At 43.7% G+C, this 21,595-nt stretch overlaps 1 protein-coding gene across 3 annotated transcripts in view; it reads left to right on the plus strand.

The window, feature by feature from the left end:
* Positions 1-21,595, plus strand: part of rnf213a (ring finger protein 213a) — a 63,053-nt gene that overhangs the window by 18,654 nt on the left and 22,804 nt on the right. For all 3 annotated transcript variants that reach the window (XM_071394476.1, XM_071394494.1, XM_071394486.1), the window contains exons 15-41: positions 40-138; positions 228-350; positions 2,256-2,439; positions 2,934-3,107; positions 3,375-3,527; positions 3,702-4,315; positions 4,878-5,037; positions 5,269-5,486; positions 5,608-5,745; positions 5,986-6,150; positions 6,322-7,606; positions 7,731-7,912; positions 8,052-8,207; positions 8,309-11,926; positions 12,149-12,273; positions 12,376-12,489; positions 12,581-12,705; positions 12,845-12,967; positions 13,087-13,145; positions 13,757-13,910; positions 14,247-14,388; positions 17,566-17,757; positions 18,056-18,186; positions 18,794-18,951; positions 19,123-19,335; positions 19,928-20,115; positions 20,413-20,533. In XM_071394476.1, coding sequence (XP_071250577.1) covers positions 40-138; positions 228-350; positions 2,256-2,439; positions 2,934-3,107; positions 3,375-3,527; positions 3,702-4,315; positions 4,878-5,037; positions 5,269-5,486; positions 5,608-5,745; positions 5,986-6,150; positions 6,322-7,606; positions 7,731-7,912; positions 8,052-8,207; positions 8,309-11,926; positions 12,149-12,273; positions 12,376-12,489; positions 12,581-12,705; positions 12,845-12,967; positions 13,087-13,145; positions 13,757-13,910; positions 14,247-14,388; positions 17,566-17,757; positions 18,056-18,186; positions 18,794-18,951; positions 19,123-19,335; positions 19,928-20,115; positions 20,413-20,533 — 9,114 coding nt within the window. The remainder of the gene's footprint in view (positions 1-39; positions 139-227; positions 351-2,255; positions 2,440-2,933; positions 3,108-3,374; positions 3,528-3,701; positions 4,316-4,877; positions 5,038-5,268; positions 5,487-5,607; positions 5,746-5,985; positions 6,151-6,321; positions 7,607-7,730; positions 7,913-8,051; positions 8,208-8,308; positions 11,927-12,148; positions 12,274-12,375; positions 12,490-12,580; positions 12,706-12,844; positions 12,968-13,086; positions 13,146-13,756; positions 13,911-14,246; positions 14,389-17,565; positions 17,758-18,055; positions 18,187-18,793; positions 18,952-19,122; positions 19,336-19,927; positions 20,116-20,412; positions 20,534-21,595) is intronic.

Here is a 21,595-nt window from a genome sequence, read left to right on the forward strand (position 1 = left end):
AAACAAATTTTTATGACGATGCTCTTTTTTATTTGCCAGATGTGGAACAACATAATCTCTCTCAAGTTTGCCAATGACAATTTCACAAAAGAATGGAGACAAACGTTCACTAGGGACTTGGAGGGCAAACTGAAACAGGTATGAAACTGCCACACATACAGTATAATTGAGACCTGACTGAAATAGCCATTGGTGAAATGACGGAAATACCCTTTCTGCATTTCTAGGAGTCTCCTCTGGATCAGATAGAGATCTACTGTTCCAAGATTGAGGTCCTGAATGAATCTCACCCTCACGTAGCCAAGAGTATTGAGAAATGTGCCCTGGAAGCTGTCACCTCACTGTGCCAGGTAAGTAGACTCATGGTAACACTTCAAGTAAATACAGATTCAAAATACTGTACCAGTCAAAAGTTTGGACACACCTACTCATTCCAGGGTTTTTCTTTATTTTTACTATTTTCTACATTGTAGAATAATAGTGAAGACATCAAAACTATGAAATAACACATGGAATCATGTAGTAACCAAAAAAGTGTTAAACAATTCAAAATATATTTGAGATTCTTCAAAGTAGCCACCCTTTGCCTTGATGACAGTTTTGCACACTCTTGGCATTCTCTCAACCAGCCTCATGAGGTAGTCACCTGGAATACATTTCAATTAAAAGGTGTGCCTTGATAAAAGTTAACTTGTGGAATTTCTTTCCTTTATGCGTTTGAGCCAAACAGTTGTGTTGTGACAAGGTAGGGGTGGTATATAGAAGATAGCCCTATTTGGTCAAATACCAGGTCCGTATTTGACAAGAACTTCTCAAATAAGCAAAGAGAAATGACAGTCCGTCATTACTTTAAGATAAGAAAGTCAGTCAATCCGGAAAACCATCAAGCGCTATGATGAAACTTGCTCTCATGAGGACCGCCACAGGAGAGGAAGACCCAGTGTTACATCTGCTGCAGAGGATACGTTCATTACAGTTAACTGCACCTCAGATTGCAGCTCAAATAAATGCTTCACAGAGTTCAAGTAACAGACACATGTCAACATCAACTGTTCAGAGGAGACTGCGTGAATCAGGCCTTCGTGGTCAAATTGCTGCAAAGAAACCACTACTAAAGGACACCAGTAAGAAGAAGAGACTTGCTTGGGCCAAGAAACATGAGCAATGGACATTAGACTGGTGGAATTCTGTCCTTTCGTTCCAACCGCCGTGTCTTTTTGAGACGCGGAGTAGGTGAATGGATGATCTCCGCATGTGTGGTTACCACCGTGAGCATGGAGGAGGAGGTGTGGGGGTACTTTGCTGGTGACACTGTCTGATTTATTCAGAATTATAGGCACACTTAACCAGCATGGCTTCTACAGCATTCTGCGGCGATACGCCATCCCATCTGGTTTGCGCTTAGTGGGACTATCATTTGTTTTTAACAGGACAATGACCCAAAACCCACCCCCAGGTTGTGTAAGGGCTATTTGACCAACGAGAGTGATGGAGTGCTGCATCAGATGACCTGGCCTCCACAATCACCCGACCTCAACCCTATTGAAATGGTTTAGGATGAGTTGGACCGCAGAGTGAAGGAAAAGAAGCCAACAAGTGCTCAGCATATGTGGGAACTCCTTCAAGACTGTTGGAAAAGCATTCCAGGAGAAGCTGGTTGAGAGAATGTCAATAGTGTGCAAAGTTGTCATCAAGGCAAAGGGTGGCTACATTGAAGAATCTCTCATTTAAAATATATTTTGATTTGTTTAACACTTTTTTGGTTACTACATGATTCCATGTGTTATTTCATAGTTTTGATGTCTTCACTATTATTCTACAATGTAAGAAAAATGAATGAGTAGGTGTGTCCAAACTTTTGACTTGTACTGTATTGTGTGTAACAGTGATAACACCAAGTAAAACTGAAATGATAACTTAAAACACAAAATATAAATATCCATTAACAAACTTCTTATAGCTTAGACTCATTTCCACATCCTGAACACATACTACTTAAATAAAAACATAGCCTTTTCTTAGTAAAACGCAAAAGTAAAAATGAAATAAATACAGTAGTCTTTCCACCATATAGTTATATTTTAGGAACCTTTTATAAGCAGGTATGAGCCCATATTAAACTCAACCGCTTCTGAATGAAATGGAAAATAAACCTTGATGAAGAAGTTGGCTAATACACAAACCTAATCTCTTATTTTAGGAATTCATATCCTGTACAAATCTCAATCTCTTCAATGTTTTTTCTTCTCACACAGAGCAAGTGTGAGGGTAAACTCTTTGACCGGTTGAAGATAAACTGGAAGTTTGGCAAACTCATCTCAGCCATCATCCAGAAGTCCTGGCCGAGAAACGAGCGTGGTGATTACCACGAAGACGAAGACGTGGTCTTTCAACACCTGCTCTCCTGGACAGCCGCCAAGAACATCTTCCAGCTACACGGTACTTCCATCAGTCTATTTACTGTACTTCCATCAGTCTATTTACGGTACTTCCATCAGTCTATTTACTGTACTTCCATCAGTCTATTTACTGTACTTCCATCAGTCTATTTACTGTACTTCCATCAGTCTATTTGCTGTACTTCCGTCAGTCTATTTGCTGTACTTCCGTCAGTCTATTTGCTGTACTTCCGTCAGTCTATTTGCTGTACTTCCGTCAGTCTATTTGCTGTACTTCCATCAGTCAGTTTAAGCTGCCGTATGGTCCCGAAAGACTCTCCTCTTCTGGCCGTCTTTGGCCATCACTGTGTCCCAGCCCTGGTGATGTTTTTGGAGTTCAATTGTATGTGGTGTTTAATAGTTTTTGTGATCTCAATGAGACTTTTCTGGTTTCAAATTGAGAGTCCTGTAACTGCCTCAAGCATTTAACCCATCTTGTTTCAGTATCCAGCTGCTTTTACCCCATATTGTAATATAAATCCTATGTGGTTTTAGGTGCAGATGAAAAGCTGATTGAGCAGCTCTCTGAAGAAGCCAGGGACAGGATGGCCGTAGCTATCTCGTCCTTCACTGCCATCTCCAACCAGCTGGTCCACGGAAACATCCCGATCAAACTGCTCAACTCCGTCTTGGAGAAGAGTTATACCTTCACAGAGCTGCTGAAAATAGGTAATGAAAGGTTGTGTTTTTTAGGGTTGAGAACGTCCATTACGTTTCCATCGTTTTCAGAAATCCTGGTTGGAAGATTCTTTCCTTTGGGAAATCCTCAACCGGGATTAAAAAAAATGATATTTAAACTTTTGGAACATTTCCATAATTTTGCAACCCAAGTTCTTTGTTGATATGAAAGGATTTCATAATATTGATAAAGGCTGTCTTTTTTTATTAGTCTTAGTTCTGTTTGCTTATGAAATGTGTGTTTTGATCTAAATGCAGACTGTCTTTCGGAGAATGAGCGCTACAAGGACAGCGCCCCCATGAAAAGGCTGCTAATGTGTAGGCAGGAGGAGGTGAAAGCTGTCTACCATGAGAAGGAGCTGGTGGAAGTCCTGCTTACTATGAGCCGCAAACTACAGGAACATGTCGTAGGTAGGTGTGTTTGTGTGTGTATTCGGTCAAAGGTCCACACAAAGCTGCTACGCAGGTCTGTGTTTGTGAGAAGTCAAATGGGTGAATGAAAGTAAAATCTTTCGAGGGAAGGTTGCGTTTGGCCAGTCTGATCAGTGGTCCTAATCGTTTTCATGCTTTATCCCTCTGTTGCAGTTCAATTTGAAGGCTTGGAAGCAAGACTACAGACCAACATTGAAGCAATGACCCTTGACCAATTCATGAGGGTCCATCCATTCGATCAACTGTCTTCTCCAACGGCCGGTGTAGTCACCTTCTTCGAACTTGAGGACGACGTGAGAGAGATGGCAGAGGTTCTGCACAGATTTAAAGACAGCTACATCTTTAAGTTGTGCTGGGTGAAACAGGCCCAAGACCTTGCCAGAGGAGATACATATGATGAAGAACCTGAGGAATCAGTTGACTACTTTGTAGGACCAGTCGAGATACACAGCGATATTTTTCTTCCTTGCTACGCGAAGTACGATAAGATCTACAAATGCCTGAAGAACGGCAGCCTTCGGCTCGAAGAGGTCGATACTCTCTTCAAGGCCTACAGGGGCAAGTACGAAGAGCTGGCGCAGGACTTTGATATCATGTGCAGAAACGACAAGTCGGATAACAAACAGTGGATCCAGAGAAGGGTGCAGCAGATTGAGCAGTACCACGAGCTTCACCTGGCTGTGGAGTCTGCTCAGGTCATCATGTTGGTCAAGCAGACGCTCAACCTTCAAGGCAACTTCCAAGTCCTGCAGACACTGCTAGAAGTTGTGAGTTGGTGTGAATTTCCGTTTAATTCATTTATCACGGGTTTAAAACAAATGTCATCTTGTTTTGTGCACCTTCACTGACATAGCTAGCTAGCTTGTTACCTTGGTAATAAACTTATTCTAGCCAGCCAACTGTCCTAAACTTTGCTTTTGCCACTAGGCAACATTGTATCAGCTTTCTAGCCACCACTGTCCTGGCCACCACTGCTGAAAATGACAGTGCTCGTCAAAAGTTGGTTTTACAAAATAATGCTAGCTAGCTAACAAACTGCATCGCGCCGATATCTCGCTACACTTGAATTTAAAAAGGTAATTTACGTTTGAGCTGACACCCGTGGCGTTTACCATAAATATTATCTCGTAGAATGTCAAGGACATTGTCAGGTGCGCTGTCGGCGCAGTGTGATTTGTTTGAATCCCGGCCAAAGTTATCTGAAGCTAACATTGCCAGGATGTGTGTTTTGTTTTCTGTATGGAACTAAACCAATCAGAACCAAGTATTCAGCCAAGTACTGGTAGAACAAACAATACTCAAACAAATTCTGTATTTCTCTGTTGTCAGACGCATGAGGACTTTAAGAGGGAGCACCTGGATCGTATTGACAATGACCTGATGCAGACAAAGCTGGTTCTGGTGGACATCACAGAGCCCCGCAGACTGTGTCTCCAGGAGCTCGGCCTCAGGAAAAACTTTGTTATCTGGGTTAAAGAGGCTCTTGAAGGTAAATGGGGTGATCATCTTTACCTTCAGGAGACTAACCTGTCAGTAATCAGTCACTAACTGTATCTATTGAAAATAGACAGTCATGTTTCGTGTAATTATATTTAATGTGATTATCATGAGGTCTCATGTTATTTGTTATACTGTATCTGAACTGCTTGTCTGCACAATTACCCATTGTGGGATAAATGTAGTGCTATTGGATTAATCAGTCTGTTGTGCTCTATTCCAGATATCAACGAGCTTAAAGTGTTTGTTGACCTGGCTTCCATCTCTGCTGGGGAGAATGACCTCGACGTGGACCGTGTGGCCTGTTTCCATGATGCTGTCCTGGGTTACTCTCCGATGCTGTACGAACTGAAGCCAGACTCCGGTTTCCAGGCCTTAAAGGAGGTGCTGAAAAAGCTGTGGAGGGCATTGGATAATGACAACAACCTCCCAAAGAAGCTAGTGAGGAAGTTTTATGATATTTAACTTACTTTCAACCTACCTTAAATATGCCAAAACTTCAAAAAGTTACCTATCCCTTTAAAAGCGGAAAACTACCTGACTGTGAATGTCCTTATTGCAGCGTGACACAGCGCGCCACCTGGAGTGGTTGAAGACTGTGAAGGACAGCCATGGATCTGTGGAACTATCCTCTCTCTCCTTAGCATCAGCCATCAACAGTAAAGGAATCTACATCATCAGTGCCCAGAACCAAAAGAAGGTAGGCCTGAAAAACAATCCATAGAATATACAGTTGTTAGTTTCAACCATCTTTAAAAGTATCAGCTGTTACTCATGTTCATTTTAGCCAGGACTTTGTTCCAACTGATTTACCGAAGCTTTGAAGTTCGGTTTAAAACGTTTACCAATCCAGTGTGTAGAATGATTCTTCAGTGGATTAGAATAATTATATCATAGAGTGCCATGCTTCAACATAATTTTAGTTTTTTTGTCCTTCCAGTTGAGCCTGGACACGGCCCTGAAACTGCAGATCCCAGAGGAGCACGACGAGGGCCATGAGATGCGCCGTTACTCCCTGGAGGACCTGAGGGAACTGCAGAATAAACTCATGCTCATGTCTGGGAAAGGCGACCAGGGCCAGTGTGAGGTGGACCAGTTTGCAGAGGTACTGTAGTGTTTTTCTTTCTTTCATTTAACCTTTTCTTTAACCATGCATGTCAGTTAAGGTTGAAGCCTCTTCTTCAAGGTGAGCTTGGTAGTCATATAGTTATAGAAGAGAGGAGCATTTGGTATGGGCCGTTATAAACAAGGATTCACTTTGTGTTCTTTTCCTCAGGTTTTCGCCAGTGTCCAGAGGCTAGCTGTGGCATTCATTGCCCTGTTCACGGCAGGGAACCCCCTGTTCAGACACTGGGAGGCCAACATCAACTGTAGTTCCCTCAGCCAAGACGCCGGCATCATCATGGACTTCAACCTTGGCAGCATTGTCAGTGTGATTATGGTGGATGGCAGCATCGTGGAGCAGCTTCCTGAGCTGTGCAGGAAGATGGAGAAGTGTCTGAAGTACTGGAACGACTTCATGGACAAACAGAGATCCCACAATTACTACCTGAACTACTACACTGCCGAGCAGATCGTATACCTGTGCAGTAAGCTGACTCAGCAGAATGTGTCGAATTTGGAGGAACAAGTTCTCATGATGCTCTCCTTTGTCAAACCCAACTGCACAGCTTCCGATCTTAGGCAAACCTGGCACACACTACAATACGAGATCCTCACTAACCCACCTGTGCAAAATGAGGACGTTGACTTCCAGACTTTTGTTGAGGTGCCGAGCGGTGTACAGGGAGGTCTGGATTTCATTGGAGAGTTGAATTTCTCTTCAGACAATCTTCCAAGTCTTGTGGAGCACATTAGCGGCTCAGGAAAGTTGGACTTGATGTGGAACGCCTACATGAGAGACATGAAGTGTTTCCTCCCAGACACTCTCGACGTCCGAAGCTTTGGAAGACTGCTAGAAATTCTGGCCAACATAAGTGATGAGAATGAAGGAGACATGACTGATGAGAAGAAATACAAAAGCATTGAAAGATTGATGCCCAAGGGCCTGGTTATCGGAAGTCCAAACCTCATAGTTTCCCCACACGACGAGATCCTGACGTCTTGCATCTCCATTTACATGAGCAGCAAACACGAGCCGCTGCCCACATACGACGAGGTCCTATTGTGCAACTCCTCCACACCTTACGAGCAGGTGGAGCTGTTCCTCAGACGCTGCCTCACTGCCGGCTACAGAGGAGAGAAGATTTACACCATGCTCTACGGCGATCAGCTGAGCTACGAAGTCAGCTCCAAGGTGGAGAGCTTTTTCCAGCGAATTAAAATGCAGAGCAGGAAGGACTACAGGCTCGTGATCATCTGCAGCTCGGACAGAGAGCATGCCTACCTTCCCTCGGCCTTCAGCCAGTACAGGTTACACATGGTGCCCCAGGAACCCCTGAGCAGCATCCAGAGATACCTCAACAAACACTACACGGTCCCGTCAGATCAGAGCAGTGCTGCTGCTGTGTTCAAGGACAGAATGTTTGTTGGAGTTGTGTCGTCCAGTAGAGCTGGAGTTGGTGAGTATGTTTGGCCTTCAGTTTATGTATACTCCTGTGTTGATCATTGAATTGGTGGTTTGATATATCCTACTTATCCGCTGGATTTATTCTTAAAATACTGACATGTTCTTCACACTTTCAGGTAAGTCCCTTTACATCAAGAGGCTGTATGAAAAACTGAAACACTCCACCAAGAAGCCGTCACTGCTGAAATGCATCCGCTTGATCGAGCCAAGGGTTGATGAGAACGTTATTGTTCAGTCCCTGCTGAATACCCCCAAGTCGAAAGAGCTCATCATCTTCCACTTCGATGTCACATCTTCGGTAAATATACTGTAGCCTATTGGTCATTATTATTTGTTTAGTGATAGTTTAAACTATTTTTTGATAGAATATTTATCCATGTAGATTCGTTTTTTGATATTTTGATGAAATTCAAATTAAAAAAATGTTTTATCAACAGGTGCGGAAAGGCCTCTATGAGTTTCTCTTTAAACTGTTGGTCTTGGGATATTTGATGGATTCTGAGGGAAGGATGTGGAAATGCAGCAACAAGCAGCTTTATGTCATTGAGATCCTACAGTCAACAGTAAACTTGCCCAGAAATGGCCCAAGAGCGGTAAATATTTAGTCTCTTGGTGTTAAATCCCATACATTTTGATTGTGATAAGAGAAAAAGCACACTCGCACTTTCGTTCCTCACACTTTATTTCTTTACAGAATGCAAGTGCCAACTCCACATTCCTGGATGTGTTCCCAAATGTCTTCTGCCGCCCACCAAAAGAGGTTCTAGATCTGGAAATGAGGATGCGGGAGGACCCCTCCGTTGTAAAGCTTGAAGACCCATTCATGGATGACAAAGAGTTCAGGAGTGAAGCATACCAACGACCCTACCAGTATCTGACGCGTTTCCATAATCAAATCGACCTGGACACCTTCATGTACAATGGGGTGGAAGGCACCTATGTAGAATGTCTACAGATGCTCTTTATGTTCTGTGGCATAATGGACCCATCGTGGGCCGAGTTAAGGAATTTTGCATGGTTCCTAAACCTTCAACTACGAGACTGTGAGACGTCAGTCTTTTGTGATGCCTCTTTCACCGGGGACACCCTCCAGGGATTCAAGAACTTTGTGGTGGACTTCATGATTCTGATGGCCAAGGACTTTGCCACACCGTCCCTCAGCATCTCTGACCAGAGCCCCGGGAGGCAGCAAATGGACCTGACTGGGGTCAGCGACGAAGACTTGGCACCCTTCCGGATCAGGAAGCGATGGGAGTCAGAACCACATCCGTACATCTTCTTCAACGATGACCATGTGTCCATGACCTTCATTGGCTTCCATCTTCAGCCCAACGAACAGAACTCTGTTGACGCCATCGATCCATCCACAAGAAGGGTGATCAAAAGAGACATCATGACCAGAGAGCTGTATGAGGGTCTAAAGCTACAGAGAGTCCCTTTCAATATCGACTTTGACCAACTGCCCAGAGGGGAGAAGATTGAACACCTTTGCAACGTCTTGGGAATCCAGTGGCCTCTTGATCCTGACGAAACGTATGAGCTCACCACTGACAATATACTGAAGATGCTAGCCATCCACATGCGGTTCAGGTGTGGCATCCCAGTCATCATCATGGGGGAGACAGGCTGTGGGAAGACAAGGCTCATTAAATTCCTATGTGAGCTTAGGAGGAGCGGAGTGGCCACGGAGAACATGAAGCTAGTCAAAGTTCATGGTGGAACCAGCTCAGACATGATCTACACCAAAATCCGGGAAGCAGAAGCCATTGCGGTCACCAACAAACAAGAATACGGCTTTGACTCTGTCCTCTTCTTTGACGAAGCCAACACCACGGAAGCCATCAGCAGTATCAAGGAAGTCCTCTGTGATAATACAGTGGAGGGAGAGTGTTTGGTGCCCCATTGCGGCTTGCAGATCATCGCCGCATGCAACCCTTACAGAAAACACACTGACGAGATGATTCAGAGGTTGGAGTCTGCTGGACTGGGATATCGAGTCCGAGCTGAAGAGACTGATGAGAAGCTGGGCTCCATCCCTCTCCGCCAGTTGGTGTACAGAGTCCAGGCCTTGCCCCCCAGCATGATACCTCTGGTGTGGGACTTTGGCCAGCTCAATGATCACACTGAAAAAATGTACATCCAGCAGATTGTCCAGAGGGTGGTTGAGACCAACACGATCGATATAGTATACACCAGGTTGATCGCGGAAGTCCTGTCTGCTTCGCAGAGGTACATGCGGACGAGGAAAGACGAATGTAGCTTCGTAAGTCTGAGGGATGTAGAACGTTGCATGCAAGCCTTTGTGTGGTTCTACAAAAACCATGCGATGCTGCTTGCAGAGCTAAATCAGTATCAGAGAAATCAAAACGCAGAGAGGAGTGAGAGGAACCAGAGGGAGCCAGAAGCAAGAGACCCAGTCTTGTGGTCTGTAGTGATGGCTCTGGGAGTATGCTACCATGCCTGCTTGGAAAACAAGGACAAGTACAGACAGAGAATCTGCAAATACCTCACTGAAACCTACACCCCTTTGAAAGTGATGCAGGAGATCTCCCTCATGCAGGATCTCCTTCTGAGCGGAGTGCCCTTGGGGGAAACTATTGCACGAAACAACGCTCTGAAAGAGAATGTCTTCATGATGGTGGTCTGTATAGAGCTGAGAATCCCCCTCTTCTTGGTGGGGAAACCTGGGAGTTCAAAATCTCTGTCTAAAACCTTGGTGGCAGACGCCATGCAGGGCCAAGCCGCACACTCTGACCTCTACAAAAGGCTTAAGCAGATTCACCTGGTGTCCTTCCAGTGCAGCCCTCACTCCACACCGGAGGGCATCATCAACACGTTCAAGCAATGTGGTCGCTTCCAGGAGGGGAAGAACCTGAAGGAGTATATATCTGTGGTGGTGCTGGATGAGATTGGCTTGGCTGAGGATTCGCCCAAAATGCCCCTGAAAACCCTCCATCCTCTGCTAGAAGAGGGATGCATCGATGATGAGCCTCTACCGCACAAAAAGGTTGGATTCATTGGCATCTCCAACTGGGCTTTGGATCCTGCGAAGATGAATAGAGGCATTTTCGTCTCACGTGGCGACCCCGACGAGAAAGAGCTGATTGAGAGCGCTAAAGGCATATGCTCGTCTGACACAATGATTTTGGAGAAGGTCAGGGATTTCTTCCAACCCTTTGCCAGGGCCTACCTAAACATCTGCCGTAAACAGGGGAAAGGTTTCTTTGGTTTGCGTGACTACTACAGCTTGATAAAGATGGTTTTCGCAGTGACAAAGGCTTCCGAACAGAGGCCTAGTGCAGAGAAGATTGTGGAGGCGGTCCTCAGGAACTTCAGTGGCAGGGATGACGTGGATGCAGTCACAGTCTTCACCCAAAGGCTCCAGAAGATACAGATCAACCTGAATCTGGAGAGCATCAGCACCATAGATCTTGTCAGACAAAACATTTCTGCGATTGGCCAGGAGGACGAGTGCCGCTACTTGCTTGTTCTGACCAAGAACTATGCAGCACTACAGATCCTGCAACAGACTTTTTTCTCTGAGAGCTGCCAGCCAGAGATTATCTTCGGGTCTAGCTTCCCCAAGGACCAAGAGTACACCCAGATCTGCCGCAACATCAACAGAGTCAAGATCTGCATGGAAACCGGTCGAACCGTCGTGCTCTTGAACTTGCAGAACCTCTACGAAAGTCTCTACGATGCTCTGAACCAGTACTACGTCTGCTTGGGAGGACAGAAGTACGTTGACCTGGGACTGGGGACACATCGTGTCAAATGCAGAGTACACAAAGACTTCAGGCTCATTGTCATTGAGGAGAAAGAGGTGGTCTACAAACAGTTTCCAATCCCTCTCATCAACAGGCTTGAGAAGCACTATCTGGACATCCATACCGTTCTCAAGGAGGAACAAAGAGCAGTTGTTGTGGAGTTGGAGAAATGGGTTGGGCAGTTTGTGGCCCTCAATAATCAACACTCCATGGCCCCCCAGACATACAAGTACCTTCCTCCTGACGTTTTCATTGGCTACCATTCCGACACGTGTGCTTCGGTGGTCCTCCAAATGACAGAGAAACAAAGGGGAGAGACAGACATTTCCGACCCCCAAAGAAGAGTCCTGGACGAGGCCAAACTGATCCTTCTGAACTGTGCCACTCCGGACTCAGTGGTTCGGCTGGACTGCACTGGTCTCCCCAGGGTGGAGAGTGAACATCTGGCCAGGATCTACTTTGAGGACCAGAAGCACAGCTCTTTGGCCGACTTCATCTTCTCTCACACTCAACAGGACAAGCAGTGCCATTCCTCCTTCACAGAGGTAACAATTTGTTATATATATATATAATTTCTTTACCACAATCAAATGTAGGCTTTCAATATTCCAAAAATTCTTGGTTTTTTCAGAAATCTTGATTGGGGGATTCCCGTAATCAGGAGGGAATTCTCCAACCAGGATTTCTGAAAACCCTGGCAACTTTGGGATATAACTCTTATTAAACGTTTGTTTATATAGTCCTAATTTCTATTTTTACTTTCCAAGGTGACTACCTTTTCCAGACTTTTAACAGCATCAGATGTTGGACCACTGGAAGAGGTCGTGAACAATGTCGAGCTTCTCTCTCTTCAGCAGTTTGACACGGAGCACTCCTTCCTCAAGAAGATCAGGTTTGACACCTTTTAGTTCATCCTCATCATGCTTTATTGATTGTCCATTAGCCGTTGAGTTGAAACCTTTTGGTCAGGTTAAAAACATTGCTCTCTTCTTAGTCATTTCCTCACATCTGGAAATGGGAGAGAGAATACATCTGGCAACAAAATACTGATCATTCAGTCAGATTTTGATGAAGCGTCGCACAGTGCAAATCTCATTGCCTCCGCCAAGTAAGTGAAGTCCGGAATACATGTCATTTGATAAATACATTTTTAAAAACGAAATCGTATTATATCTAATAATTGATCTAATTCATTTCAGATATTCTGCCATCAATGAAATCAACAAATCAAGGCAAGAGGAGATGGGAGGCAAGGTCTTCGTCTACTTCATTACTAAATTGCCGAGAATGGAAGGAGGGACATCCTATGTCGGATTTCATGGAGGTGAGGTTATCGTTGATTCAAACATTTTACAACTTTAGAACATGTTGAAATGGGATACGTACACAAAAGATAATCTGAGATTGAAAACTTTTGTAAAAAAACGTTTATGAAGTAATTCTTTTTTTGAAATCCAATATAGACCCCTGGAGGTCGGTTCATATTGATGACCTCAGAAGATCGAAAGATATTGTGTCAGATATCAAAGCCTTGAGAAACCTTACCATCAGTCAACTGTTTGAGGAGAAAAAGGATGAGCCTGAAGGTGAATGACCTTTTACACTCGTATTGATGATAATGGCAAAATGTCTTCGTACTGATACACTTCTTCATAAAAAATGACCTGTTGACATAGTTAAAAGAGCCTTCTATGTTTATACACAGCTATGGAGGTAGATGACATGTACACTGAGACAGAGCAACAGGAACATGAAGACCAAACAGTGAGTTTTACACTTACTTAACTGCCAGTGTTGTGATTGGCTGTGATATTTGCCTATTGATTTCTCTCGCCAGAGGGGCATCCGTTGTCAAAATGGGATTGCCTTTTCTGACTTCGTGGCCGTGTTATTTAGTGCAAATGTAATTTCCTGGTTGCTAAAATTCCACACTCAATTTCAGTTTGTGAGAAAACAAGCACTGAAATTGCACAAACAGCGTAGAAATCATCATATTTTTGGTTGAAAGTTCCTATATGACAGGTCTACACTATTTAGCATTATAAACTGAGATACAATCTAATGCTTTAAAAGAGGATGCAGTTTTTGATGTTAGACTTTAACATTTGAATATTTAGGTGTTATTATTTGCTACAATATTGTTTTGGCATTCTGTATGATGGACTTCCTCTTGTAAAAGCCTTTTCCTCTTGTAGTGTTTTACAGTAATACTGCAAAAATTCGAATAAATCCTGTTTGTAGCACCATTTAAATATCATGAGTACATAACCCATGTTTTACTGTACATAACCCATGTGGTTTTAATGTACATAAACCATGTTGTTTTGGAACACCTTCCTCATGTTTCATGTGTCTTGACCATGTTCCTACTGCAGAGCTGGGGGAGTGTTGTGGACACCACGGCGCTGGTACGTAGCTGTGTGCAGAGTGCAGTGGGCATGCTCAGAGACCAGCTGGAGGGCGGAGTCCGTAGCACCAGGAGAGTGGAGATCCTGCTCACACTCCTGACTGACAACCAACAAATAAGAGGTAGGATAACTACTATAGTACGAATTGTTTATTTTGGGATTTTTAAAGCGACTTGGAGATTCTTCTTGTAGTAATAAGCGCTATATAAAATGAATCTATTATTATTGCTGTTTAGGCCAATTCTTAATAACTGTTTACCCATTGGCGTGCTATATCTAAGCTGTAGTGCGTGCTAGCGCCGGAGAAGTTTGAAAATTAAGAGACTCAATAAGGATCTCCATACTTCTCTGGCATTACCATATCCAAGCTTGCATGGATACAGCACTACAATGGGTCATCATTGACATGCACTCCATTCACAATGATACTACTCAGACTATGAATTTTTATGAACAGCTGAATTTCTGAGGACCGTGAAGAGACGTCTTCACTCGTTGCTGTCGACCCATGATGACAACACGCTCAAACTGTGCTCAAATAACTGGGTCATCAAGGAGGCGTCCAACATTGACGCACTGCAGGAAGGAGGGACATTCAGGTGAGTGACCACTATGATTTCAAAACCTCTTATACCAGTACAAATCCTCATTGTTTGCTAAATTCAAAGGGACTTTAAAGATTTTTAACTAACTCTTTAACCTGGAACCCCCCCACATTCCACTGAAAAGGCAGCGCGGGAAATTCAAAAATATTTTTTTGAAATATTTAACTTTCACACATTAACAAGTCCAATACAGCAAATGAAAGATAAACATCTTGTGAATCCAGCCAACATGTCCGATAAAAAAAATAAAAAAAAATCCAGCGAAAACACCACATATATTTATGTTAGCTCACCACCAAATCCAAAAAAGCACAGACATTTCTTTCACAGCAAAGGTAGCTTTCACAAAACCCACAAATAGAGAGAAAATGAATCACTAACCTTTGAACATCTTCATCAGATGAGTCATATAACATCATGTTACACAATACATTTATGTTTTGTTCGATAATGTGCATATATATATATATATATACAGTGGGGAGAACAAGTATTTGATACACTGCCGATTTTTCAGGTTTTCCTACTTACAAAGCATGTAGAGGTCTGTAATTTTTATCATAGGTACACTTCAACTGTGAGAGACGGAATCTAAAACAAAAATCCAGAAAATCACATTGTATGATTTTTAAGTAATTAATTTGCATTTTATTGCATGACATAAGTATTTGATCACCTACCAACCAGTAAGAATTCCGGCTCTCACAGACCTGTTAGTTTTTCTTTAAGAAGCCCTCCTGTTCTCCACTCATTACCTGTATTAACTGCACCTGTTTGAACTCGTTACCTGTATGAAAGACACCTGTCCACACACTCAATCAAACAGACTCCAACCTCTCCACAATGGCCAAGACCAGAGAGCTGTGTAAGGACATCAGGGATAAATTGTAGACCTGTACTAGGCTGGGATGGGCTACAGGACAATAGCCAAGCAGCTTGGTGAGAAGGCAACAACTGTTGGCACAATTATTAGAAAATGGAAGAAGTTCAAGATGTCGGTCTGGGGCTCCATGCAAGATCTCACCTCGTGGGGCATCAATGATCATGAGGAAGGTGAGGGATCAGCCCAGAACTACACGGCAGGACCTGGTCAATGACCTGAAGAGAGCTGGGACCACAGTCTCAAAGAAAACCATTAGTAACACACTACGCCGTCATGGATTAAAATCCTGCAGCGCACGCAAGGTCCCCCTGCTCAAGCCAGCGCATGTCCAGGCCCGTCTGAAGTTTGCCAATGACCATCTGGATGATCCAGAGGAGGAATGGGAGAAGGTCATGTGGTCTGATGAGACAAAAATAGAGCTTTTTGCTCTAAACTCCACTCGCCGTGTTTGGAGGAATAGAAGGATGAGTACAACCCCAAGAACACCATCCCAACCGTGAAGCATGGAGGTGGAAACATCATTCTTTGGGGATGCTTTTCTGCAAAGGGGACAGGACGACTGCACCGTATTGAGGGGAGGATGGATGGGGCCATGTATCGCGAGATCTTGACCAACAACCTCCTTCCCTCAGTAAGAGCATTGAAGATGGGTCGTGGCTGGGTCTTCCAGCATGACAACGACCCGAAACACACAGCCAGGGCAACTAAGGAGTGGCTCCGTAAGAAGCATCTCAAGGTCCTGGAGTGGCCTAGCCAGTCTCCAGACCTGAACCCAATAGAAAATCTTTGGAGGGAGCCGAAAGTCCATATTGCCCAGCGACAGCCCCGTAAACCTGAAGGATCTGGAGAAGGTCTGTATGGAGGAGTGGGCCAAAATCCCTGCTGCAGTGTGTGCAAACCTGGTCAAGAACTACAGGAAACGTATGATCTCTGTAATTGCACACAAAGGTTTCTGTAGGAAATATTAAGTTCTGCTTTTCTGATGTATCAAATACTTATGTCATGCAATAAAATGCAAATTATTTACTTAAAAATCATACAATGTGATTTTCTGGATTTTTGTTTTAGATTCCGTCTCTCACAGTTGAAGTGTACCTATGATAAAAATTACAGACCTCTACATGCTTTGTAAGTAGGAAAACTTGCAAAATCGGCAGTGTATCAAATACTTGTTCTCCCCACTGTATATATATATAAAAAATCTCAGTTTACATTGGCGCGTTACGTGCAGTAATGTTTTGATTCCAAAACATCTGGTGATTTTGCAGAAATACTCATAATAAACATTGATAAAAGATGCAAGTGTTATTCACATAATTAAAGATAAACTTATCCTCTATTCAACCGCTGTGTCAGATTTCAAAATAAACTTTACGGAAAAAGATTAATCTGAGAACGGCGCTCAGAGCACAATCCAGCCAAAGAAATAGTCGCCGTTTTGGCGTCAACAAAAGCTACAAAAACACTATAAATATGCACTTACCTTCAAATAACTTCATCAGAAGGCACTCCCAGGATTCCCAGATCGACAATAAATGACTGAAAAGTTCCATAAAGCCCATCATTTAGCCACTTGTTGTTAGCATGTTCAGCCCAGGAATCCATTTTCATGACGCACGAGCAATCCCTCCAGACAAAAACTCAAAAAGTTCCGTTACAGGTCATAGAAACGGGTCAAATGAGGTATGCAATCCATATTTAGTATGTGTTTTACATTAATCATCAATAAGGATCCAACCGGAGAATTTCATTGTCTGAAGAAAGAGCATTGGAACGGGAACACTCTCTCTCGTGAGCGCGCCAAAAGAGACTGAAAGTTTCTGACGACCACTCAGTAAAATAGCTCCTATGAGCCCCTCCTTTATAGTAGAATCATATATCTAAAGACGGTGACATCTAGTGGAAGCCCTAGGAAGTGTTTGCTCATCCATAACTAGAAGGGGTATCATTTGACACTGTTTTGAAAATCGAGTTCTCACTTCCTGTTTTGACCTCTTCTCAGGTTTTTGTCTGCCAAATGAGTTATGTTATACTTACAGACATAATTCAAACAGTTTTAGAAACTTCAGAGTGTTTTCTAATATGCATGTATTACCTTCTGGGACAGAGTAGGAGGAAATTCCGTTTGGGCACGCAATTTGTTCAAAGTCGAAATGCTGCCCCCTATCCCGATGAAGTTTTAAGGGGCATAAGATATTTTTGATTGGCCAAATAACCATACATTTTGACTTGCACCATATTGACCATAAACGGCTCTACTAAACTGTTTTTCTACTTTTTTGTACCAGACACACCCTATGGAAAAGGGTGCAGGCTGTGGTTATTCCCTTCTTGGCCCAGCTGGTCTCTGTCATCGACCGCGACCGCAACCTGGACATTCTGCTGGACTCCAACTCTGGAGAGGCGGTTAAGAAACTCTGGTTGGACATCTTTGGGAACGACAAACTACTCGAGGTTCCCTACACAAGACTGGACCTCAAGTAAGTGCTGTACTGTCACAGCAATGGTTATGTTGTTGGACTTGAGAGCATAGAAATAGAATGACAAGAACAGACATTTCTAATCAAGTTGTTGTTCTGCAATGGGTGGACCGGCGGCCATATTGAGTATTCCAGTCAAATGACCATGGTCTGAGGGGCTTTGTCCCTTCTAGTAATTATATTTCTGTGTTCAAGACTAGAGATGCTGTCTTCTGTCAGCTCTGATTCTAGAATGTCAGTGAATCAACAACTTCCTCTCTCTTTCCACTCTATATTAACCCCTCCCTCCCTGTCCCAGTTCAGAGTCAAAGACCATCCTGGTCCAGAACTACATTGGGCTGGACAAGAACATCGGCTGCATCATGCCCTTCAGCTGGAGGATCAGGGACTACCTGGATGAACTCTGGGTCCATGCTCTCCAGCATGAAGGTAGTGGGTTATGACAATACCTCATACATCTAACTTATATGTCAGGGATCATCAACTAGATTCAGCCGAGGGCCCTTTTTCTTTTTGAGTGGATGTTGGGGGGCCGGATCATAATTACAAATAATTTGTAGACTGCAAGAAGCCCAAACAGATATGTTTGACTAAAACATAATCATTTCAAACCTTGCTTACATTTGTATACAATCATATGTCTCTCTGTTATGCGTGGGAATACTTTGGAACAAATTTCTTAAATTAAAATCACTTGGTGCTGATTTCCTGGTGTTTTTACAGTCTTAAGTCCAACAATGAAAAAAAAAAAGTATTAGATTTTTTTAAATGAATTAGTTTTATCTGAAAACTTTCGGGCCTCCAGTTGGGGAACCCTGTTATATGTTGTAACCAGGGGTTGTATTGGAGGATCATTCATTTATTTAGTGAATAGGGCATTACGTTTTGACCAACATTCAGCATTCTTTTACTGCTACATCCCTGGTTGTAGTCTGTGTTGTGTTCCATAATTCTTCAGTACTAGGTCTCTATCTAGGAAGGATGTTATTTTCTCTTCATTTAACCTAGTTATGGTGTTTCCCTCTGGGATGTTCAGGTCACACTCAGGGCCAGTTTGAGGAGTTCTTTAGGAAGACCCCACTGGGCCGCTACATCTCAGAGGCAGACCCGGAGATGCAGGCTGAGTTCTTCCACAGGTACCTGCAGGATTTCATCTCCATGACCATGAGTGTGACCTGTCAGGAGGATCTGCAGGTAATGAGTTTCCTTCTTTTACTTTCAACATTTATATAATGATGTCATTAGTCTGTTTTTATGGATCCCAGCAATCATCATCCTGACTGGACAGTTAAATGTAATTATTATTTCAAGGTGTTAATTATTAGTGTGTGTGTACGCATCCATACATCCTAACCAACCATCCAGCTCCTTTGCGGTGCCTTGACCTGTTGTGTGAACGAGCTGCGGCTGCGTCACGATGACGTCATGGGGAAGGAAGTGACCTCGCTGCCCTGGGTCCACGCTGCCTACCATGAGTTTAAGAACCGCCTGCAGAACCTGTCCAGGATGATCAGCATGGAGCCACAGTTGGCCCAGGTCCTCCGGGGGAACACACATGCCAGAGAGGGGGATGAGCTGGTCAGTATTACTGGGAAGCTACACTGGGGCGTTGGGAAAACACTATGTTCTATACCAGCTGCACTGGAGTCCTAACTGTTGGCCAGCGCAAGCAGAGCGTGAGGGTTCTAGGTGTGAAAATCTTGAAATTAAAACCAGGAGCAGGACACATTATTATGAGCCGTCCTCCCCTCAGCAGCCTCCGCTGAAGTCTAGTATAGCAGGCCAGTTCTGTGTTAAAGGGATTCTTCATTTTATTTCAAGCATTGATACTTTTGTTTTCTTCCAGTCTTTTGTATGCTGGTAGAGAGGAAATGGAAGGTAAATATTTGCGTTTTAGCTCAAGCATAGGGCAGATGCTTGCTGGAATATCACTCCTTTATGTTGTGTGGCTTGTGTTGTATTGGGACACATACTTGTGTTAATATAAACCATTTTCAGGAACAAGGATATCTTAAGTATATTCCTCTGCATTGTGTCATTTTGCATTGACCATAGCCTTGTGTGCCTGGCATCTATGTTCTCCTCTGCCAGGATGCGGAGCAAATGTGATAACGCCATGTCTAGCTACATGAGACTGCGTTACCCCTCAAAGCATGCGTTAACTCCCCAGGTGCTGGACGTGTATGCGGCCGTGGCCTGTGTAGAGTACCTGGAGCCCCAGGCTCTGGACACGGACGGCCAGCGGCTGGTCTGGCTCAGACAGGTCAAGAGGCTCCAGGTTCCCATCGAGTTGGTCTGCTCCGAGGAGAATCTGAGACACTATAAGGACAGGAGCATGGCCATGGTCCACCGAGTTCAGTGAGTTAACAGGGATTCTATTCAAGCTCAATGACAGGAACATGAATGGCAAGGTTGACACAGTGACATTGACATGGCCGGTATATAAACTGACTCTATTTATCAACTGTTGTTTTTTCTTTGTTGCATTGTCTCTTCAAAAGTCCCTTTTATTTAAATTAGATTTAAAATAAGTGTAAAGCTGTCCAGTCATCTGAAGGGCAGTTTTGTATTATTTGGTAGCTGCTAAAACTTTAGAACAACAGAATGCCAGTTATATTTTTTTTGTGTGACTTGTTTGTTCTGTTGTTCCTGTAGGACCGGGTGGAACCGCATCGTCACCTTGTCTCTGTTTGTGGAGCACATGTTACTGGGCATCGAGGCGGTGGAGAAGAAGCTGAAGCCTCTGGTCTTGGAGCACACCAGAGGGTTGTGCCAGGTCAGTGTGGTCTGGGGTCATATCTAAAGGAATGCTGATGTCAATTGAGAATCTCCATCAAAAATTATTTAAATCCAGGATTGGGCTTATTCTGTGTCTGGGAAACCGCCTTTTAGTGTATGCATAGTACTGTATAGTGGCGCAGCGGTCTAAGGCACTGCATCTCAGTACTAGAGGCTTCACTACAGACACCCTGGTTCGAATCCAGGCTGTATCACAACCGGACGTGATTGGGAGTCCCATAGGGCTGCGCACAATTGGCCCAGGTTTGGCGAGTGTAGGCCGTCATTGTAAATAAGAATTTGTTCTTAACTGACTTGCCTAGTTAAATAAAATGGTGCCCTTCAGTGATCTATTTTAGTCACTGTAACAGGTAACCACACCACTCCTCTGATTTGCCTGGGCTAATATCAGAATAATATACTGAACAAAAATATAAATGCAATATGCAACAATTTCAAAGATTTTACTGAGTTACAGTTCACATAAGGAAATCTGTCTATTGAAATAAATTAATTTCATCTATGGATTTCACATGACTGGGAATACAGATATGAATCTCTTGATCACAGACACCTTAAAAAAAAAATGTGGGCATCAGAAAACCAGTCAGTATCTGGTGTGACTACCATTTGCCTCATGCAGCGAGACATCTTATTCGCATAGAGTTGATCAGGCTGTTGATTGTGGCCTGTGGAATGCTGTCCCACTCCTCTTCAATGACTGTGCGAAGTTGCTGAATAATGGTGGGAACTTGAACACGCTGTCGTACACGTTGATCCAGAGCATCCCAAACATGCTCAATGGGTGACATGTCTGGTGAGGATGCATGCCATGGAAGAACTGGGACATTTTCAGCTTCCAGGAATTGTGTGCAGATCCTTGCAACATGGGACTGTGCATTATCATGCTGAAACATGAGGTGATGGCGGCGGATGAATGGCACGACAATGGGCCTCAGGATCTCGTCACGGTATCTCTGTACATTCAAATTGCCATTGATAAAATGCAATTGTGTACATTGTCCGTAGCTTATGTCTGCCCATACCAGAACCCCACGGC

The sequence above is a fragment of the Salvelinus alpinus genome, chromosome 1, assembly GCF_045679555.1.
Source record: "Salvelinus alpinus chromosome 1, SLU_Salpinus.1, whole genome shotgun sequence".
Lineage (NCBI taxonomy): Eukaryota > Metazoa > Chordata > Actinopteri > Salmoniformes > Salmonidae > Salvelinus > Salvelinus alpinus.